Source organism: Anarhichas minor, unplaced genomic scaffold (genome assembly GCF_050575085.1).
Source record: "Anarhichas minor isolate MPS153535 unplaced genomic scaffold, ASM5057508v1 ptg000052l, whole genome shotgun sequence".
Classification (NCBI taxonomy): Eukaryota; Metazoa; Chordata; class Actinopteri; order Perciformes; family Anarhichadidae; genus Anarhichas; species Anarhichas minor.
The window spans coordinates 641,752-665,358 of NW_027466498.1; the positions used below are offsets into that span (position 1 = coordinate 641,752).

At 42.3% G+C, this 23,607-nt stretch overlaps 1 protein-coding gene across 2 annotated transcripts; it reads left to right on the plus strand.

The window, feature by feature from the left end:
• The first annotated feature begins 586 nt into the window (after positions 1 to 586).
• LOC142931473 (transmembrane protein 87A) lies at positions 587 to 22,671 on the plus strand. Of its 2 annotated transcripts, none has more exons than XM_076075392.1 (21): positions 587 to 807; positions 3,702 to 3,774; positions 4,134 to 4,231; positions 4,682 to 4,801; positions 4,919 to 4,975; positions 6,392 to 6,460; positions 7,316 to 7,381; positions 8,575 to 8,716; positions 9,125 to 9,186; positions 10,732 to 10,915; positions 11,019 to 11,118; positions 11,410 to 11,503; positions 11,581 to 11,658; positions 14,831 to 14,939; positions 15,020 to 15,078; positions 15,845 to 15,948; positions 16,042 to 16,115; positions 16,501 to 16,562; positions 17,288 to 17,340; positions 17,450 to 17,480; positions 19,867 to 22,671. In XM_076075392.1, the coding sequence occupies exons 1-21, from the start codon at positions 679 to 681 to the stop codon at positions 19,906 to 19,908; spliced, it is 1,806 nt and encodes a 601-aa protein (XP_075931507.1). In that variant the 5' UTR covers positions 587 to 678; the 3' UTR covers positions 19,909 to 22,671. The 2 variants fall into 2 exon arrangements, with proteins under 2 accessions (XP_075931507.1, XP_075931506.1); XM_076075391.1 differs by having other exon boundaries at positions 588 to 807; positions 7,316 to 7,390.
• Positions 22,672 to 23,607: the final 936 nt, after the last annotated feature.

Sequence of the window (23,607 nt, forward strand, 5' to 3'; positions counted from 1 at the left end):
AAAAAAGGTATTTTTTTATTATATTTATTTGTATATCTATTATTTATAGATAGTATAATTGTTGTTATTAATATTATTAGAAGAACTGCAGCATCGCATAAAGTGAATCCGTGGCTAGCACAGTGTTTTTTTGTTAGCATAACATTATTATTATGAAGATGCAAATATTATTTTTAGTGTGAATAATAAAAACTTCTGAAATGGTACAAATTGTAAAAAATTGTTAAAATATGTTTTCTGGTTTTGAGCTCTAATCCGGGTTGATGCTGCCATCTGGTGGTCACGGCGGTGAACTACATCACCGTGTGTCAAGCTAGACACCATGCCATACAGCCACTTTCGGTTAATCCGGTAATTCAAAATAAACCTAGAGGGCTCAATCTGAAGCAATGACTACTGAACGAAAATAAAATAAATGATCATGTTAGCGTTATTTGTTATCTTGTGTTCACAATTAGAGACTACAACCCCACATTTGTCAGCGTGAATAATACAGATTATTGTTGTATTTTTAAAATAAAAAACAACATCTTTATAAAATAAATTGTTAAACTTCCCCTGGCCCTTGAAAGCATCATTCCTCCCTGCCAACGTCAGCCGGAACCAGGAAATGCCCAGCTAGTTGTCGCGTTGGTTTTAGCTGTTTCTGTTGTTTGTTTGTTTCTTCGTGGGTCACAAATGGCGAGCTCCGCGGGTCTGGGTAGGACCGGACCGGGACTCTGGTCTTTGGCGCTGCTGCTGCTGGTGCTGATCGGGACGGTCGGTGCCGTGTCCGAACCGGGAAAATGGATCCTGAACATCGACAGCGTGAGTTTCCTGGTTGTGATGTTGTCAGTGTCGGGGTGTTTTAGCCGTGGATGTAAAAAGAGAGAGGTTTTAGTTTTAGCGGGTAGTTTCATATGTTAAACAGGTTGGAGAGGAAGTTAAAGGTGGTGTTAATGTAGTGTTACTGTGGTGTTAAGGTCAGGTGGTGCAGGTGGTGTTAAGGTGATATTACTGTGGTGTTACTGTGGTGTTAATGTGGTTCAGGTGGTGTTATTGTAGTTAAGGTGGTGTTAATGTGGTTCAGGTGGTGTTAAGGTGGTGTTACTGTGGTTCAGTTGGTGTTACTGTGGTATTAATGTGGTTCAGGTGGTGTTACTGTGGTTAAGGTGGTGTTAATGTGGTGTTAAGGTGAGTATTTCCATTTTATGCATCTGTATACTTCTACTCCACAACAATTCAGAGGAAAATATTGTACTTTTTATTCCACACATAACCATTTTTTTATAACATTAGTTACTTTTCAGATTCAGATTATGAATACAGAATATAATCATCAAATGAGTGTTATTGTTAGTCAGGGGAAAATTCAAGTGCAGCAACATTAATATTTTCTTGAATTTACTTTTCCTTCAGTAAAATTATAAATGCAGGATTTTTACTTGTAGCAGAGTATTTATACACAGTGGTATTACTGCTTTTACTGAAGTACCAGAGTATTTCTGCCACCACTGAATGTGTGTCATGATATCAGCTGATTTATGAGAATCTATTAGTCCGTGATTATTTTTTACATGGGGAGGACCACTCTCTTTAAAATCCATTTGTTATTTTGAAGCTACGTATTTTGAAGCTGTTACGTGTTTTTCCACCAAATTATGACAGACAAAAGAAAATGTTTTGAGGACAAAATGATTGATCTTCTTAAAAGTATGTCTGGAATAACATCACGGCCTGAAACTCTTCAACACAATTTGAGTCAGCAGATTATTTATGGTCTGAAAAGTCAAAATTAATTAACCGTTAAATCAGCGGGAGGAACACAACAGTCATATTCCCTCCATATTCTTCTTCTGGTTTTAGTGGTTTTAGTAACCGTGAGAAGTTCCTCGTTCTCACAGTTGAATAGGAAGCTCGGCTCTTCTTCCAACCGCTGTGTTTGTCTTCAGAGGCACATTCACGTGTAAGGTCAATAAGCGACAATAAATCTGCCAGTTGACTGAGATTCAACGAGGGAAGCACTGCTGCTGTTAAACCAACTCTGCTCATGTAAACACGAGGAGAAGATCAGGTACTTCTACAGCTTCCATCAGTAGTATAGTGTATAGTGGTAGATAATACTTATTTAGTTCAAGGTACGGACAGAAAAAACACAAAACGACAGCAGCTTAATTCCGGAACATTTCTGTCTTCTTGATGTTGTATGTTGACAGGATGTGTGAGGTCATAACGTATGTTAAGCACGATAAGACACATGGGGGTCGGGATCAGTGCCCATGGACTGGCAGACCGGGGTGGTGGTTCCCGTTTTCAAAAAGGGGGACCGGAGAGTGTGTTCGAATTACCGGGGTATCACACTACTCAGCCTCCCGGGGAAGGCTTATGCCAGGGCGCTGGAAAGGAGGCTCCGACCGTTTGTCGAACCTCAGATTCAAGAGGAGCAATGCGGATTCTGTCCCGGCCGTGGAACAGTGGACCAGCTCTTTACCCTCGCAAGACTACTGGAGGGGTTCTGGGAGTTTGCCCAACCAGTCTATATGTGCTTTGTGGACTTGGAGAAGGCTTTCGACCGGGTCCCTCGGGGGTTCTTGTGGGTGGTGCTGCGGGAGTATGGGGTGCCGGACCCATTACAACGGGCGATCCGGTCTCTGTACGACTGCAGTAGGAGCTGTGTCCGCATTCTCGGCAATAAGTCAGACACGTTCCCGGTGGGTGTTGGCCTCCGCCAGGGCTGCCCTTTGTCTCCGGTCCTGTTCGTGACTTTCATGGACAGGATATCTAGGCGCAGTCGGGGGGTGGAGAACGTCAGGTTCGGGGGTCTCGGGATCGCCTCTCTGCTATTTGCAGATGATGTGGTCCTGTTAGCCTCCTCGGATCGTGACCTCCAGCATTCACTGGGGCGGTTTGCAGCCTAGTGTGAAGCGGCGGGGATGAGAGTTAGCACCTCCAAATCTGAGGCCATGGTGCTCTGCCGGAAACCGGTGGATTGCTCCCTCCAGGTGGGGACGGAGTGCCTACCTCAAGCGAAGGAGTTCAAGTATCTCGGGGTCTTGTTCACGAGTGAGGGTAAGATGGAGCGGGAGATCGACAGACGGATCGGTGCGGCTGCAGCAGTAAAGCAGGCGCTGCAGCGGACCGTCTTGGTGAAGAGGGAGCTGAGCCGGAAGGCAAAGCTCTCAATCTACCACTCGGTCTACGTTCCTACCCTCACCTATGGTCACGAACTCTGGGTCGTGACCGAAAGGACAAGGTCGCGGCTACAAGCGGCCGAAATGAGCTTCCTCCGTAGGGTGGCCGGGCTCAGCCTTAGAGATAGGGTAAGGAGCTCGGTCATCAGGAGGGAGCTTGGAGTCGAGCCGCTACTCCTTCGCGTCGAAAGGAGTCAGCTGAGGTGGTTCGGGCATCTAATTAGGATGCCTCCTGGACGCCTCCCACTGGAGGTTTTCCAGGCACGTCCAACTGGGAAGAGACCCCGGGGAAGACCCAGAACACGCTGGAGGGATTACATCTCCCAGCTGGCCTGGGAACGCCTCGGGATCCCCCAGAATGAGCTGGAACATGTTGCCGGTGAGAGGGAGGTCTGGGTCAGCCTGCTTGGCCTGTTGCCACCGCGACCCGACCCTGGATAAGCAGAGGAAAATGGATGGATGGATGGAAGACACATGGGTCATCTTTACCAGCTGAAGTCTGATCAGGTTGTTTGTGTTGGTTTGTTCCAGGAAACTCTGAAGAAACAGAACCTCTTCTTCTTCACTAAAACTCTGTTCAACAGCAGCTCCATCCATCTCAAACGTAAGTAGACAAAGACCTAAAGGAAACCATAAGCTAAAGAAGCTAAAGAAATGTGTGTTAGCGACAACATCGACAACGTGAATACAAGGAAAGTTCTGCGGATTGTTGATCTAAGAAACCCGGTCCCACATGTATCACGTCATTTGCTGCGTCACGTCTTGCACGTGTTTTTGTGCAGACCGGACCGGGTCACCTCAAAACTCCCGGTTCCAAGACATCAAGTTGTGTAGTGTGACCAGTACAGCCATCTGACCACTTTGAATGCCTTATAGTGGGAATTGGCTTTAAATGGCAAACCAAAGGCGCAGACTGTTCGTTTAACGTGATTTCTTTTGTTTCTTTCCCCCCTGTGTGGTCAGTGGTGTCAGAGACCTGCAACTCGTCGACACCTGTCCAGCTGAACGTGTCGTGGTATCTGAGGAACTCGCACTGCTACGATGAAGTCTTCAGCCTGGACGTGAGACCCTCCACTGTTCTCTGCTCTGTTCTTCTCTTGAGCTGTTCAGAACCTCAACCCGACCTCTCAGGTCCACATTTGTAGCTCTGGTTTGCTCTGACTTTAGGTCTGTAACCACACAGGTGTACATTTAAACACTGAATACTGGAATAACAAATTGTGAATTCCTATGATGACTATTTATATCCGTGTTATTTATTTACTCATTAATGATCGGACATCTTCTACCTGAGGCATAATGGTCCTTACTGCATCAATACCCTGCTTATAACACTACTGAAATCAATCATTGATACAAAATATTCTTTAAAAATGCTTTATATTCATACATTTTTCCATTGCTTTTGCTAAAAAACCTAGTCCGCTTGCTGTGTCCCATAGCAGCGGTGTGTTGTCCCTGCAGCGGCTGCTGTCTCTTTGTCATGCGTCTCATTGTTTGTCCGTCTCCAGACGGCGCGCGCAGGAAATTACTTCAACTCGACGGAGGCCAAACAAGGAGGAGGAAGTGGATATTATGTTTTTCACCAATATCCTGCCATCACCTGCCAGCCACACATGAACCCCAACACGGTGATACACACACACACACACACACACACACACACACACAGTGTATATAAATTGACTCACAGTGCAAACAAATAAGTAATGAGTGAGTGTATGTGGTGCGTTTGTTTTATGACACAGTTCGTCCTGGATGTGCTTGAGATGAAAACACGGCTGACAGAAGTGACGCATCAACAGGTGAGACACGTCCTGCTTCTGTCTCTCTGCCCGTCTGTCCCAACCAGAGCTGCTCAAAAACAAAAAGAAGAATCAAATGGCTGCCAAGGTTGAACAGTCCCAGTTCATGTTGCTGCTGCCGTCAGCGGCTGTGTAGCTTTAATGCAGGCCGCCTTCATAAATACTGTAAATACTTTCGGTATTCTCCGAGGTGAATCCAGTTAGACGGGAGTTTGTCTTTACAAACTCTACGGACCTGTTCTGTGATAACAATCATTCATAGCTCCCTCTGGCCTTTTGACTCCACACTTTCTGTCAGATAACATCGGTTCTTGCCGCCCAAGCACGTTAATACAACGGACGACAGTGATGTGTCCTTCCATGTCGAGGCCTTGAAGCGTGTCTCGTGTAATCCAGGAAGATTTCTGTGAAGCGCGTATCGAGGCTTGTGGTGATGACGTATGTGGTGACGTTCGCGAGTTTGCCGTGCGATTCTAAATATACGGGGCAGCGAAACACAATGGATCCCCCTCACATTGGGTGGACTTGGGACTTTATTGCGTGTTTGTTTGCAATTTGTTCAAGCATCACAAACAACATTCATTCATTCATTCAATTCAATGCTTCACACACCAAAGCCATGGTGTCATTATAATCACTCTGCCGTTTCACATTTATTGTCCACTTGATGGCGCAGTAGAGCAGATGAAGCTTCGGCCCACGAGTGAACCAATTGGATGGAAAGCTTCAATGCTTCATGAAGCTTCATCTCGCCATCACTAACGGGCGATATGTTCAGCAGAAATGGTCATGTGCGTGTACGATAAGTCTACAACGTAGTTATCACGACGGGCCTAGTTGTCAGAGTCATCTACACATTTTCAATGTCTGAGCTGAATATTTCGCTGATTTTGACAATGTTGATGCGAGGCAAGAATTTAGAAGGAGACTTGAGCGAGACCCACAATAACAAACCGACCGCATCAAGCGAAAGGTAAAGCGTTAGAATGCACGAGAGGGTCTTTTCCATAATGTCGTCGCACACTTCTAATAACAATCTGAGCCGGTCTGTGGCAAAAGCGAGCACTTTTAGTGGACGTGCATTGAAGGTGAGGAGTTGCATCGTGCGATTACATTGCAGCGTCTGACGTCCGTAGTGTTCTCCCTAAAACCTGGACCCGTTTAAATAATGTTGTCACTTAGACATAGAAACATGGTCCAGGTTTAAAAAATACCAAAATAACCCTTAAATCATGCAGCCTATATTTCTTCTAAATCATAAGTAAACAAAGTAACTAACAGAAACCTCAACAACATTTAGTAGAGGAAAATAAGATCCTTTAAGAAAACGAACATGTTGCATTCATCTTTAAGAATCCTTTTGTTTATTATCATTAACTGTTTCAAATACTTTTCTTTTTTCCGTGTGTTTATCAGCCGGTCACAGAGAAGACTTCAGGTCGGAGGAGACGGAGTGATGCTCCTTCAAAACCTGCAAAGCCAAAGGTGTGCACATCCAACAAACTCGTCCTGCAGAACAGGAAGCAGAACAGGCAGAGACAAAGATAACTGCAGTGTAGTAGAACATGACGCGGGTACCTCCAATGAAACCTGCGGTAAAGACTGTAGAACGTCCTGTTAAAATGAAGAACACAGAACATTCGAAGCTCCAGTGGAACATTGATTTACAGATTTATTCAACCTTTCTGTGGAATAAAGAGCAGAGCAGGAGAAAGAAAGAGGGCACATGGTTCAGGAGAGCATAGTTAGAAGAGAAGCTGCACCATGAAGCCCTTATGGGTCCAGTAGAACACACGATACAATAGCTAACATTTACTAGAACTAGTGGTGTAACGGACCTCTGTCGATCCGTGATCCGTACGGATCCCCCTTAACGGTTCACCACGCATGTGAACTCCGGATTAATGACACAGTTTACGTTAACCATCACAAAGTGAAATAAAGTTTTACTGACATCTTTAGCCACCAATACTCAGTGAACTATGTGATCAGGACGTCATGTATGTTTCTCTAGTCTCTGATCTCTGATCATGTTACATTGTAAACAACCAGTCAGTGTTTGAACTGACGGAGGAGAATGAAGGTTCTGTTCAGTTACATTATGATGCGTTCAGGCTCTGTTCAGTGAAAATGAGTATTGAGTGAAGGTAAATTATAACGTTATCATGATGTGTTCACATGTGATCTGTAAAATGTAGTGTTGGTGAGAAACTTGAATAAATCCAGTTGTTTGAAGGAGATGTTTTCACAACATAAATAGATATTAGAGATGAATTATTGCTTTAGATGTCTAATTGTTAAATGTTTGACTCACTGATTGTGTTGCTCTCTGTCTCTCAGGCTGCTGCAGCACAGAAGGAGGGTGATTCAGCCAAAAAGGAAAAAGCTGCCGTCCCTCCTAAAGGGGTCAGTCAGGTCTGTTCAGTAGGGTCCGCTAAACTTGCTCGTTACAGCAGACAGAGAGAGACGCTCGTGACTTTGGGAGGGTCCTGCTTTTAATCCCAGTGTGTATATACGTAGTGTGTTACAGAGCCGTGACGCCTAGTCGGCAATCTCATGTCAGCTGACATATTTCCGTAGACTGTGTGTAAGAAGTGGATGTAGTCATCATGACGTCACATGTTGGTTTGTAGCCAATCACAGTAAGCCCGCCCTAAATCATCCCCTGCTTTATGGTCTATTTGACTCTAACTGGACCATCATTTATTAAATGAACATTAACATTTAAGCAACTAAAAGGTTCCTTCCTCTCATTCACCGCCACGTTGTCTCTCTCTGCCCGCCCTCTCAGCTCGCTCGCAATATCTCTCTCTCTCTCTTTTTCTCTCGCCCTTTTTTAAATGAGTCGGAAAGCCGACAGCAAAGCTCAACTTTACTTTTGTTTCTATCAAACAAAGAGAAATGCTCTCCCCTCGTCTTAAAATGGTCCTCAGTAGATCCTGGAGTACTTCCATGTTTCTATGAAGCGCTACACGCTGTGTGTGTTTGAGCAATCAGCTATGGTCATCCCTACAAACCACGCTCTGAAAGTTCCCATACTTTGAGAGAGTACTACCCCTGACCAGGGTGTTTCCCGGAAACTAATTTACGTTCCTCAAAAGGTTCCCAGTTCCTGGGGAAAAAGGGGCTTAAGTTCCAAGTTGACAGAAAGCTGGCGTCAATTTTCATCAACCTTTGAATGAGTCACTTTCTCTTTTTATCTGCTTGTAAACAATCTCTCAACGCCAAACACAAAAATGTACTCAATGGTCAGCAACACCGGCACTGCACAGGAAACTGTTTTTTTTTTTTACAACAAACGGTTCTATAAGAAAACAGAATCCATCCTGTCTGATTGTTCCTAATCCCCATCAACCGTTTCAGTTTCTGCCATCTGGAACCCTCCTCAGACTCCCACTCGTTACAATCAATACATTCAAACACTCCTTTGTACCCTCTGCCATCTCTGAGTATTTCTACTGTGTATTTATTGGGTGGTTGTTTTTGGTCTAAGTGTTGTAATAATGTGCTCTAAATGTATGCATGTGCTGCATAACCAATTGCCCCACTGGGGACAAATAACTTGACTGACTGACTGACTGACTGTCTTTGTTGCTCAGATGGCTGCTTCTTCTCAATTCGATGTGGTGGCTGAGAGCTGGGAGGACGGACCGTACATGTTCATCCTGAGTATCAAAGAGATCAAAGACAAGAGCAGAGCCCCTGACCCCGCTAACCCTCCCACACCCTGGACTCTGCAATGTCAGTCACACACACACATACACACGCACACACACACACACACCTACCAATACAGTGTAATGTACTACCTGTTCAAATGCTTGAAGAGTGAGTTCTTTCTTTTTAAGTTCATTCCGCTAACTACTGCTGAGGATGTTTGTGCACTTTGTTCCTGATGCTCTTGCTTACAACACTACTTGGATCAAGTGTTTCAAGGTTGCACATCACAGCAGTATTGAAACATTACCTAGAGCAAACAAACACAATGGATTTATATTACCGGCCCTTGCGAATCAGCTCTGAATGTCCCAAAGTGATTGATAATGTTGTGGCATGACTAACTGCTGTGTTCCTCTCAGGTGTGTCTCCAAGTCTGGAGTTTGAATGTAGAGAACCAGTTGATCTGATAGCGTCTCTTTGTGTTTGCAGTGCAGATCAGCATGAGGGGTCCTCATGACTACATATCAGCTGCTGAGTGGCCTATGATGGTGGTAAGAGGACACACATACGCAAGACAAAATAACACTTTAGGAACAGCAATCAAACATGGGTTAGTCCGTCTTCTTTCCTATTCTCTGTAAACAATTGGATCAATAGATCATGGGAAATATAGAATATCACCAGATTTATCCTTTAAAAGAGCATCTAACCAAAAGAAGAGTCAGACGCTGTGTTTAACGCCCAATCAGGGCACACGGGATTAAATGAAGGATAAAGACGAGGTATTTCTTACCGATTTCTCACTACTGTCGGGAGCCAGTGCAGCCGCTGTCAAGCAGGGCGCCGCCATGAGTAGGTCAAAGTTCAAGTAATTCAAACTGAAACATTCATTTAAAGAGCACTGAAAGCTATAGTTTGGAAGTCGAGGTACTTATCCATAGTCAAGGTTACATGGTTATTTATTGTCATTCTACAACAACATTAGTTTGTTGTACCATTTAGCTACATCAGAAAAACACACAAAAAAAACCTCTATTATACATGTAGGGTGGAGGATGAATTAAGAAGTCTCACAGCCAGAGACAAAAGCTGCTCTGAAGTCTGGTGCGATAGGAGCCGATACTTGTGTATCTTTTACCAGGCGGCAGCAGGGTGAGAAGGCTTTAGCTGGGGGTCGGTATTGTCTTTTAAAATCCTTTTGGCAAGAGTCTTTGCAGGCACCTCTTGTCACCAATATCACTGATGCTTGTTCGATGGGCAGTTTTAATCCCCTGCTGCCCTCCTGTCCTGGACACTGCACATCCCATGCCAGTTTGTAATGTTCCCCCTCAGGGTGCTTTCTTTTTGCTCCTCTATAAAAGTGAACAAGTACTTGGCACAGGATTTTGCCTTCTTAAGTTTCCTTACGAAATAAAAGCCGTTAAATAGCTTTCTTCACCCGGATGGAGATGTGCGATGACCATGTCAGGTTGTTTGTGATGTTGATTACCAGGAACTTACAGCTGCTTAACTTAACTTGCTCCACCTCAGCACCTTTGATGTAGACAGGGGTGTGTCTCTTTGCCTCCTTTTGTCTAAAACCAACAATCAGCTCCTTGGTTTTTCTGACGTTGAGCAGTAGGTTGTTTCTCTGAGCACCACTCTGCAGGATTGTTGATTTCTTCTCTATATGAAGTCTCATTGTTGTTTGTAATCCTGGCGAAAACAAATGTCATATGCAAACTTCACAACAGAAGTTTTGACGCTGTTTTATATATAGAAAAATCAAGTGTGCGCTACAAGTTTAGTGTATGCTATATTTTGAATGTAGTGCACACTTGGTGTTTTTTTAGGTGTCTAAACTACATTTTGCTGCTCCCCCCCCCCCCCCCCCCCCGTTGAGAGTAGTACGTTGCTTTTATCCTGTCTGTTGTTTCAAACTGGGGGTGTGCCGACTGCCACCTATTGAGGGTAATACCCAAACTATGGATAAGTACCTCATACAGCCCCCAACTTCAAAATATCCAACTTATCCTTTTAAGAATCTGTTATATTTGACAAATGTCTTTCTTTTTTCCCAAAGTGAATATTGTCTCTCTCTGTAATTGTGTCTCCAGTTCTACATGGTCATGTGTATCGTGTACGTGCTGCTGGCGGTGTTGTGGTTGGCTCTGTTGGCGTGCTACTGGAGGGATCTGCTCAGGATCCAGTTCTGGATCGGAGGAGTCATCTTCCTGGGCATGTTGGAGAAAGCCGTCTACTACGGCGAGTTCCAGAGCATCAGATACGACGGCTTGTCAGGTAGGTGAAGACACGGAGGTGCTTTCTCTGGACTGATCTAGGGGTGAACGTTTGACACAGCGGAGCGTTGAGAGATAACACGTTGTAATGTGTCCTCCTGCAGTCCACGGGGCGGTGGTGTTTGCTGAGGTGCTCTCTGCGGTAAAGAGGACTCTGGCCAGGGTGTTGGTGATCATCGCCAGTCTGGGATACGGCATCGTTAAGTAAGTCTTTTCCTTCTCACAGCTCTCTTTGTAGTTTTAACATCATGAGGTTTTCTTGTATTTCTTGTATGAAGAAATTAATTTAAATATTTTTTAAATATATTTCCACTTTTGTCTCTTATCCTTTTGTTACCTTTAATTTCAATTGAGACAAGGACTGAAATTTGTGCTATACTACATCTAATGATTATTTTCAGATAATCCTTTAGTCTATAAAATGTAAAACAAATTCTGTGAAATGCCTATGACCAGTTATTTTATAACACTCTTTTCTGTCTGTCTGTCCACCAGGCCCAGACTCGGTGCGTTGCTCCACAGAGTAGTCGGAGTTGGTCTGCTCTACTTGATCTTTTCCGTCATTGAGGGGATCCTACGAGTCAACGCTGTAAGTCGTGTGTGTACGCGTTTGTGCGTGCGTGTGTGTGTGTGTGTGTGTGTGTCTTAACTTTTTTCTCTCTCTAGGATCGAGGCGACCAATCCAGGAGTAGACTTTTGTGTGACATAGTGCTGGCCTTCACTGACTCCTGTGTTGTCTGGTGGATATCCTTTTACATGTGCAAACATGTTGAGTTTCCAGGTTCTTTTATCGCACATAACTTACACTAAATCACATATTATTTTTCAAATACAGGTCTATATTCACTGTCTATCATTTTAAGCGTGCAAGTATATGTATTTATTTAAATGATCCCCATTGTCTGATGGCAGTCGTACCATCTAGTCTTCCTGCGGTGTAGGACGTGCAAATTCTGTGCACAAAGTTTGTGCAATACATATTGCCCTCAAATATTACAGCAAAAAAGGAACAGTTAGGCAACGGAAGATACTGGTGCTGAGAGAAAGTTACTGTTTTATAATGACGTCCACCACTAAATGATGTGCATTTGCAATAAATGATGATTTAATCTAACGGCTATTAACAACTTTAACCAGAGTTAAAAGCAGCCACAACTACCAAGATCATAGAAAACTCTGTTAAGATCAAGGAAAGAAAAAGGGCACACTTATGAGAGAGAGAGAAAGGCAGTGAAAAATGCCTATAAATGCCTATAAATGCAACGCGATAAGAATACAGCACTACTCTGCCAAACCTCACACTTTTGAGCAATCTCTACACTTTAATAACCAAGTCAATGTTACAATAAAGAACCAGAAATAACTGACTCATACCTGTCACTTTGATGCTTTATAGTGATTTTTCACAGATGTATGTCTTTACACTAGCTTTAGCTTTTGTCTCACAGTAACAGTTTGACTGAAGAAGTTTTTTTAATGAAGATCCACCACTATTCAGTATGCCAACCAGCTGCTGATTTTGTACCAGCTGCCACTGACTAGAGGGTGATAAAATATGAAAGCCTCCTCTGTCGTCTGTCTGTCTTTTACTGTTTCTCAATTTCATTTGGAGAATTCCGTTAGTGTACTTAGTGTTCTACACAGCGGTGTACTTTTATTTTTAGGTTAGTCATTGACCTGGTATGGTTGAGGTTAGACATTGACCTGGTATGGTTGAGGTTAGTCATTGACCTGGTATGGTTGAGGTTAGACATTGACCTGGTATGGTTGAGGTTAGGCATTGACCTGGTATGGTTGAGGTTAGGCATTGACCTGGTATGGTTGAGGTTAGGCATTGACCTAGTATGGTTGAGGTTAGGCATTGACCTGGTATGGTTGAGGGTAGTCATTGACCTGGTATGGTTGAGGTTAGACATTGACCTGGTGTGGTTGAGGTTTGACCTGGTGTGGTTGAGGTTTGACCTGGTGTGGTTGAGGTTAGACCTGGTGTGGTTGAGGTTAGACATTGACCTGGTATGGTTGAGGTTAGGCATTGACCTGGTATGGTTGAGGTTAGGCATTGACCTGGTGTGGTTGAGCTGGCATGGTTGAGGTTAGGCATTGACCTGGTGTGGTTGAGCTGGTATGGTTGAGGTTAGGCATTGACCTGGTATGGTTGAGGTTAGGCATTGACCTGGTATGGTTGAGGTTAGGCATTGACCTGGTATGGTTGAGGTTAGGCATTGACCTGGTATGGTTGAGGTTAGGCATTGACCTGGTATGGTTGAGGTTAGGCATTGACCTGGTATGGTTGAGGTTAGTCATTGACCTGGTATGGTTGAGGTTAGGCATTGACCTGGTATGGTTGAGGTTAGGCATTGACCTGGTATGGTTGAGGTTAGGCATTGACCTGGTGTGGTTGAGGTTTGACCTGGTGTGGTTGAGGTTTGACCTGGTGTGGTTGAGGTTAGACCTGGTGTGGTTGAGGTTAGACATTGACCTGGTATGGTTGAGGTTAGGCATTGACCTGGTGTGGTTGAGCTGGCATGGTTGAGGTTAGGCATTGACCTGGTGTGGTTGAGCTGGTATGGTTGAGGTTAGGCATTGACCTGGTATGGTTGAGGTTAGGCATTGACCTGGTATGGTTGAGGTTAGGCATTGACCTGGTATGGTTGAGGTTAGGCATTGACCTGGTATGGTCGAGGTTAGTCATTGACCTGGTATGGACTTCGAATGGTTGAAGCTGGGATATGTCATCAGGCAGCGAGTCTCACAAGAGTTTTCACATGTTATGGTGGGTAACCATCTATTGTTAGTACACCATCTGGGTACTCACAGATCACTGCAGTTTTGCCATACTTGTCGGTGTGAATGCATTTATGCACTCAGTACAGAAGGTGTATGGAGACACAGCATTTTTGTCTGGATTCAGGTTCATTTATTCTCGTTTGTTGCTCTGCAGGTTTGACTCCAAGACGTTCTCTGCGTTTGTATTTTGTTGAGTTTCTTTTTTTTTTCGTAGGGTGGGTACCACCACACCAGACTGTACTATGGTAAACCCCACCCACCTAGTACACCCATTTGAACCAAACAGAATTAACTGTAGCTGCCTATTGAGTGTGGTACTGTGTCTGCATTTCTGTTCTTCTTCTTTTCAATCCTCTCTTTCCATTCTACTTCCTCTGTTTGCCTCTCCACACTTCTGCATCTTCCTCCTCGTCCTCTAAATAATCATCCACCCTTTTTTCATTCCACATTCTGCTTTCTTGCTCTCCGTACTCTCCCCTTCTTCTTTCCTACTATTATGTTGACCTTTTCCTCTTCTTTCATTCTTTTTCTCTCCCTGTAGGCTGAAGGTGATATAGTTCTCCTGGCTGCTATTCCTCTGGCTGTGCTCGACTCTACCCTTTGCTGGTGGATATCTGCGACTAAATCTTCCCCTTTTTAGTAAAACTGAAATTCTCTCTCTCTCTCCCTCCCTATTTCTATCTCTATCTCTCTCTTTTTCATTTTCCCTATTTTTCTGCTTTGTTTGTCTCTGCGTATATTTGTTTGTGTCCAGCAAAAACTCTCTCAATGCAAATATCATGCAATTAACCAAAGTATAGAACTATTTTAATATAGCTTTGGCTGTATTTTCAAGTGCCCATATTCACACTAGAATATCTTAGAATGTAGACAATGTGCAGCATGTGAAACTTTAAAAACTCTTGGACCTATGCTGTCTTGTCCCTCATGCAAATGCAAACCTTACCAACCACAGGAGGTGGGATGGTAAACATCTCACCTTAAATTCAAGGGTTAAACCTTTTAGTTTTGGCTTCATTGTATAATCATTTTTCATTAAGATACAGATACAGTGATCTTAAATTGGAGATGAAAACCCAAATCTAGCTGGTAGTGTTTACTGTCGTCGATGTTCCTTGACTGTCCTCACATCTTTGTGAGTCTGGCTCAGACGATGAAGCTGCTGAAGCTGAGGAGGAACGTTGTGAAGCTCTCTCTCTACAGACACTTCACCAACACGCTCATCTTCGCTGTCATAGGTACAAACAATACTCAGTCAGTCTTCAATGTTTGCTGAAACACATTTCACGTCTTCAAAACTTGTATTTGTGTTTTCCAGCGTCGGTCATCTTCATCATTTGGAGCACCAAGACCTTCAAAATATCTAAATGTCAGTCTGTGAGTACATCAGCAGGATTTAGTATAAACTGTGTTACTCGGTTTGATGTGGTGTTGTTGCCTGTGTTGTTTTTTTATTTAACTCTATTTAAAGGACAAACATGTACTGCCTAAATGAAGAGATGATTAATTGTAAAGTCCTGACCTTGTACACAGTTCAGCCCTTTTTAAATTTACATTCGTATACAACAAAATAGTTTTGCCAAAGATCTATTGGTGCTGCTTGAATGAATTTCAGCTGCAATTTTATTTCCGGTCCTGGAAATGTTACGTTGTTATTCTAAACTTTACTTTATTCTAAATGATGTACTTTGAGTAGCCTAACGATACCATAAAACATTTATCATGCTTCAGATGCAACAAGCAAATATTGTAGGAAACCGATTGAATATTTTGCCACTGTGTTAATGGTTCATTACAAACGTAAAAATGCTGATAAAAAACATAACGGAAGCATTACATCTCTCCCAAAACACATTTGCTGCTGACAATTAACGGTTTATGAACTACATATTCTAGGGTTACAGGGTTGATACATTTATAGTTCAGTTGCAGTTCTTTATGAAAGTCAAGTTATGAACTTTTTTTTAAACTTTATTATGTCACCCTTCATATATTTCACCATCAATACACAGTTCAGTAATGTCACAACACTTTTCTAATATAATTTTTTTTAAAGTCCAATTTGGATTTATTCTCAGAATGTAAATGAAGATTTATTTTTAAGTGTTTTCATTAAAAAAAATATATTTCTCCCTCTCTGCAGGACTGGAGGGAGCTGTGGATCGATGACGCGTTCTGGCGCTTCTTGTTCTCCATCATCCTATTGGTCATCATGTTCCTGTGGCGACCGTCAGCCAATAACCAGAGGTAAGGGGGGGATGGCAGGGCTGTTTTATTCACACTTTGTCTCGTTCCAACTGCAAAGTAAAGTCAGTTTCTTTCTCCCTGTGTGTTTGTCAGGTATGCCTTCAGTCCTCTGTTTGATGAAGAGAGTGAGGAAGAGGAGAAAGAGCCCATGATGAACGAGGCTTTCGGTCAGAAGCCTTCCTCCTTTACTCACTTCTTTCCTTCCTCACCTGTTGGCTCCTCTCTTCCCTTCCTGTGATATTTCTGTCTCAGCTCTCTACCATCCTCAGTACCTTCCTATCTATTTAGTTATTTGTTTAGTTTATTTCTCAGTTAGTTCGTTGGTTAGTTAGTTGGAGACACAGTGCATAACATCACTGTAAATGTCCCAGATGCCTTATTTTCAACAGATGCCTTTCAGCCAGTTGTTAAATAATCTTTTTAATTTAAAATGAAACCTAACGTAGTAGAACCATCATCAGTATGTAATCAGCTTTCAGTGAAATATGCATCATGGAAAGTTCTGTATGTGAGTTCATGATGTCTTTGTTTTATACTCCTGTGTATCTCCAGAGGGGGTGAAAATGAGGGGCATGAAAAATGAGACCAACGGCGCAGCCAAAGCCAACAAGGTGGTAAGTGACGATCAACAACAGCTGCCATTTTTAACAAATTAAAACCATTATTGCTCGCCAGCAATCTTTTTATTGTTTTATTTCTTCATCCCAAACTAATTTGACGTATGGAATTTGTCAGCAGTAGTTCCAGTTTTACTTCAGATTTCCCTCAGATTTGATTATTTCACTCCAGCTTTGAGTGCAGTAGATGTGTGAGCGATACTGCCATAAGGGGCTCATTGGGTTGTGACACTGTTAAGGGACGGTTATATTCCCAAAAATATACTGCAGACGTCCATGTGGTTTTGTTTCTAGCACCACTATATACTGACTCATGTTCACACATGTTTATCGGTGCTTACAGCCTATTTGACCACAAATTCTGGGCTGCAGGCGGATTGTTCGCACGGACGGATGATGAAATTTGCGTCATGCCGACCTTCACAGCCACGCAGATGTTAGAAGTATAATTTGAGCTTTGCTTCCATAACTGGGTTCTAGGTAGTCTCTGAGGATAAAAAGATCACCTATAATACAATTTCACTATCGCAGGTACAGCTCAGTTATTCAGCAGTGGCTTTTAAACAGTTAAACAAAGGACCAAAGTGACCTTTCAGGTCATTTCAGTAACTCGATCATGTGGAACATCATGAGTTTGATCGACCTCGGTCAGTCAAAGGTTCTCTCGTCTAAATTCTTGAAGGAGGAAATGTACACATCAGCTGACTTTGTTGTTTTTCCAGGATGAGGATCTGAAATGGGTCGAAGAGAACATCCCTTCATCTATGGCAGATGTGTAAGTCATCACCAGCATGAAGTCAGCATGTTGACACTGATTATAACATACCAGAAAAGATCATAAATTTAAATTCATCAAATCTTATGCTTTTCCTTCCGGCTCACAGCGCCCTGCCCCCCCTGCTGGACTCTGATGAGGCAAGTCGTCTGCATTTCTCATTTCATTACTAAACTAAGATGTAACCACACACAGACAATCAGATCATAAGTATTTCACTTTCAGTTGTTTGATATGACTCGTAACCGGGTGGTCGGTCTCATATTTCCCATTTATTGCCAGTCACATCTACACACACATGAAAATGAGTTGGAAACACTATATCAAGTATTAATTGTTGCCAATTTTACCAAGATACCTTTAAGAATCTCTTTAATCTGAAAATAATAATGATTGAAAACAAGTAAAAGCAAGACTAACTTTAATAAAGACAGACGCTTGTTTTTATGCACTTGGGCCTTTTTTCAGTTATTGTTCAGGTATATTAATATCCTCTAAACTACAAGAAAACTTCTTTGGCTCCTTCAAAAATACAATCCAAAGTACTGGATGTAAACACTACAGAGGAAGAGAAAATCATGCTATTTGTAAAATATCAATATATAAAAGCTAATTTGTGTCATAAATACTTTGCGAACACATTTTTTCTACAAAGAATTTGTAATAATTGGGGGGGGGGGGCAAACAATCAAGGCAGTGAGCAGCTGTTGCCACGGTTACGTCAGTGTTTATCCTCTTCTCTGTGGTCATGGCGAGCAGAACAATGTGGCGGCATCAACCTCGTGCGTTTGACATGTTAGTGCTGCTGCAGCCATTACTGATAATCTTGAAAACAAAAATACAGAAAATATAAGAAAACATCTCTTTATCTGATATGAAACATAAATCCTCAGTCCCAATCTCTTTGATATATTTAATATCTTTCTTATCTCGTTTCTCCTCTGTTGACTGTTTTTCGTACCATTTTCCAAATTATTCACTCTTTGATCTCTAAACTGAACCTTTTTCTTTTTCTTTTTTTAAATGATCGAGCAATCAACAAAGTGCCTCTTATGTGGAATCAACTTCTTATGTAAGCTGCTGTATTAACACTGAGAGATATTAAAATCCATAGAGCGTATGAAGTACTTCCTTTATGGCGCTTCTGTTGTAAGGAATGGAGAAGGGAAGGGACAGAATCCAGAGGGACAGAGCAGAGAAGGGACAGAATCCAGAGGGACAGAGCAGAGAAGGGACAGAATCCAGAGGGACAGAGCAGAGAAGGGACAGAATCCAGAGGGACAGAGCAGAGAAGGGACAGAGTCCAGAGGGACAGAGCAGAGAAGGGACAGAGTCCAGAGGGACAGAGCAGAGAAGGGACAGAGTCCAGAGGGACAGAGCAGAGAAGGGACAGAGTCCAGAGGGACAGAGCAGAGAAGGGAGGAAGGTTCTGGACTTGGATTAAAATGTCGCTTCCTTAAGATCTTTTCTCTGTAGTTGTAATTGAAGGTTGTAGCACTTTTTTTTGCTGTAATTTCAAAGATTTTTAGTTTTTAACGGCAGGGTGTTTGAAACGTGAGTGAACACTAACAATGTCATGAATCTCCCTTATTAGATGATGAAATTAAGGGGAAACAATTGCCGTAACTCCCTACTACTCGTGTCCTCATGGCAGATTATATAATGCGCTCTTGTTATTCAAGAGATAAATCTGACTCTAACCTGCACATTATCCCTATAATAACAAATTATGTAATTCATCACAATTATGGAGGAAATGAAAGAGAATAGGCTTCACCCTGCCACCGCCTCCATGCCCAGATGCTCCTTTGATAGCCTCGCTAGCATCACAGCACAGGTTTGGTTTTTATTCCTTCAAGAATCCGATTCTTTCAACTTTAGATGCATTCACACACACTGCTTATCATCATTCATCTTGCACATGTGTTTAGCCAATACGGAGACTCTGATTTAAGTAAATAACCACAAATGACACACTTGGTTCTTTCAATTTTTAGGGAACAAATGAGAGCGCTCCTTGAAATGTATAAAGAAGGATTTGGCTTTTGTAACCAGCTGACACATCTCTCCACCTATCTGCCAAAAATGATGAATTTGTTTTGAAACGAAGAAGCACAGCTAACTGTCTGACGGACCAGACTTCTTCTTAAAACTGGACAAATTGGCTTCTTCATGTCGAATGGTGTATGGGGAAGGATGAAGGATAGGGTGATTGAGAAAGTCTGAAACACTGAGTCCATGAAACAGTCTGCCACTGATGAAAGATGGAGGGAGAGCGGAGGGGAAGAAGACAGTAACCCAGCTCATTTTCAGCCTGAAAACATAAAATTATTCACCCCTGAGGCCAGACAGAGGTTTCTGAAGGGACATTACAAAACCGGGAGAGCCGTGCTCTCCTTATTATGTAAGGAGTTATGTAAACCACGCTCTCTTTGCCCCTCCCCTCTACGCCAAAACAATGACAAGACGTTGAAAAATACTGTAGCCAAAATGTTATTCAGCATGATGTCGTGTTTTCTGTTGCAGGAAACCTTGACGACTAAGTTTGAGATGTCCAAGATGGAGTGAACGCAGAAGAGGAAGGACAAGCGGACGGAGAGGAGTGTTTGTAAAACAGAGTCTGGTGAACAGACGGGTGTATAATGCAGATTAATGTTGGTGAACAAAGTGGATTAAAAGAGAAGGATGGCTGTTTCCGGGCACATGTGAAGAGGGTTAGACGAAGTGATGGATGAAAGAGGGAACACCCAGAAGGAGTGTTTGCTTTACGAGGCGGCGGTGTCTGTGTGTGATTTAACCCCTGACTTTATGAGCTTTGTAAGCCTTGATTGTATATACGCTGGGAGTAAAATCAGTCACAGCAGCACAAAGATTCTTTTTATTTTCATTGTTTGTATTTATATTTCGATATCTGTTATTATTGTTATTTTTTTGACACATTTGATCTGAGGTTCTCTGCTATAGAGTGACTTGTTTGCCTTCTCACGTGCGGAAATCTGGTTTTCCAAAATTGTCTCATCAAATATTTTGTGTGTGAGCTCTCCCTGTCAGTGCTGTTGGGTTGTTGTTGAGAAAGAAACGAAACGACGTAAACAAATTGCTTTTGGTCCCTTTGGTTTTGGATTCATATTTTGCCAGCTATGGTTCCAGTGTATTTGTATTTGAACCATTAAAACTGTTCACATTTGGATCATTTTATTCAGACTGCGTATGACAGTTGGCATATTTTCTTGTTTTACTTTGTCTTCATGTCTGTAACAAGAGGATTGATATGTTGCATCAATTAAAATGTAGAACATCTTTGATTCACTCTGAGGAAATTCGCCCCTGGTTTCATGATCAGCATTTCAGGTCACTCTACATCCTTCTTGATGATGATGATGATGATGATGATGATGATGATGTGCATTAAGATGACTTGTGAGGCCTCCTGAGAGTTTTAAAGTGTGTTTGCAGAGCCTTGTCATACGCGGACCTTCCCCAGCGGCTCAAGGAATGTCAGTTGGTCGGTCCAGCACTAGGTCAAGACTGCAGTATCTCAACAACTGGATAGATCATCATTACATTTTGTAGACATTCATGTTCACCGCAGGATGAATCCTGCTGACTTTTGGCGATACTCTGACTTGTAGGCCACCAGCAAGTTTACAATTTGGAACCTTTACTAAAATACAATTAACTATTGGATGGATTTCTGTGAAATTTGTTCTCAGCTTTTCATGGTGTCCAGAGGATGAACCCTAGTGACTTTGATCATATCCTGCCTTTGTCAGTTCGTGGTTTTAAATGAAACGTCTAAACAACTATTGGATGGTATGCCATGGAATCCCGTACATATTCATGTGTTCCTCAGTATTAACTTCAGCTAACGTCCTCATCGGGTCAACATTTAACGATAAAGCTAGCAGAGAGGGCCGTGTCAAACTTTCCAATTTAGTTCAATATTAATAAACTTTAAACAAACAAGTGAAAGCGCTCTGTGCAGCTGCAGGTCGAGCATGTCATCCACAGCTAACGTGATATGCTAACGTTATAATCAAACCCTTCACCTACAGTCATTGAGGGGGCCAAGCAATCGGCTTGACGGACTACTTTTTTAAAATACTTGCAAAACAGGTGGCATTTCCCTCAGCTGTAGTTTGTGTAAGAAGCAAATGTTATCGTTTATCTTAAAGCACTGCTGTGTCTTCGTGCAGCTTCACAGAGCTGCTAATATCTTTCCTCCACGCACACAGAAACCAAACTATTCACTCCATTGTATTTATTTTGCTTGATCACACACAAACATGGCCGCTTACAGTGTCTGCTACAACGTTTTCTATGACTGCAGCCATTATGGCTCTGAGTCGCCTGTGCGCGCGTGTGTGTGTGTGTGTTTTTCAGCCTGCTAAGTGTTGACAGTGACTTGCCTGAATGGACTAAACGCTCCATTCTTCATCCAGTTCAGGCGCAGGGAAAAGTCCACTCTCCCTCTCTGCTGTCGGTCCATCAGCCTGCAGCAGCTCACTGTTATCAGGAACATCACTTTTTCTCAGGTTCATGAAATAGATCGTTTTTATTTCGCACAATCCTGATCTGAATGTATTTAATGTCGGATTCCTTATTTATATTTTCTTACAGCTTATGAAGTAGTCCTCTTGAATACCTATGTTGAATAGACTTATTGTAAGTCACTTTGGATAAAAGCGTCTGCTAAATGACTGTAATGTAATGTAAATGAAGTAGATCTAGATAAGAAATGTTTGACAGCTGGTAATGTTTCCTTTTAAATCCAATGTGCAGGAGCACAGGGCCTTTACAATGAAAAATGTGGCACTGTCTACATACTGGATATTGTGGTATAAAATTCAAAGTAATGCGAGTGTTAGGATTTGAGAATTTATTTATTTTTTTACCCACATTCAAAACTCATTACACCAAAATATCTTTGGTGTATTTGTTAGAAAGAAAAGTGATGAAAATGGTTTTAAGAATGAAACATCTGTTCCTTCTGAATTGTTCAGTTAGTCTGAAATGTGGAGGCAGGCGTCGCTTAAACTCATTACACTTATTTAAAAGCCGTTGTGATTACTTTTGCCTTTAATCAATCTGCGTGTGGATTTTGTATCAATGGTTGATGTCTCATTTTGGAGAGAAACTCTTCAGTTTGATGTCTCTGGGTTTCATATCACACAGCAGCATCTGTTTGTTGTCCAATAACACTGGTTGTGTTGTGTGCTGTTTGGTTTGTAAATAAATCAAAAGTCGATAACAATTTGGCAAGTCAAATATTGGCTTTATTTTTCGTGTCTGTTTTTTTTGGTTGTAAAAAAATAAAACCTTAAAATCATATTTGTAGCCTTGCAGTGATCTATTTTCTCCTGACTTAAAAATATGGTGCAGATGATCAATCTGAATTCTGGCAGTGTTGAATCTTATACCAGCAGGCCCAGGAAGTCAACAATGAGTATTTTCTCAGAAGGCCCTTTAAAAAGTAGAGAGAGAGCAGCGTCACCTTTCTGATCAGCATTCCATAAGTGCCGAATGTCAGGAGTGCAGTGCTATTTGTTGAAGTACCAGAGACACCTATGACGAGCGTGCACTGTTAAGTTGTGGCTTGTTTCGAAGGTGAAGTAACCACCGTTTACATACATTAGTCAACTATAACTGAGCACACAATAAAATGTTAGACAGACTTTATGGAGGACTGATATGTTGATAAATCCACAGTCTGTCAGCATGTACAGTGCCGTTTTTCAGTATAACAGCAAGTCAGGTTTAACTGTCAGGGTTCATTGTCTGTGTCCTATGTCCGTAACACAGTAATAATAGAAGGTTTTTCACCCCGCCGCTAATGTGGTCACACTGTGTGCATTTATTAAAACATGTGTATGTCATATTTCACCAACAGAATGCCAAGAGTCAGGGTGAGAAAGACGGACAGAGGTCTGGCTGAGCCTGAAACCTTTCAGAGGGTATTCTTTGACTTCTCTCTGAGAAACAGGAGACAGGTCTGTCTCCTTCAAAATGACTGACAGCGTTTCCCTAACCCCCTGAAAGTGTGTGATCAATTAAAATCCATGGCGAACATCGTATCTACCTATTGCTTTTATAGGTCCCCAAGGACCCCAATATATTTGCATTTTCAAAAAGCCCGAATTAAAACAGAAAACAAGGATATAAAGTCATTGGGAACAATTTGATTGACAGTCAAGAAAGATTGGGATGATAAAATAAAGCACCTGTGAGATATGAGTGTACCCCTGGAGTAGGTCAGACTCTTTGTCA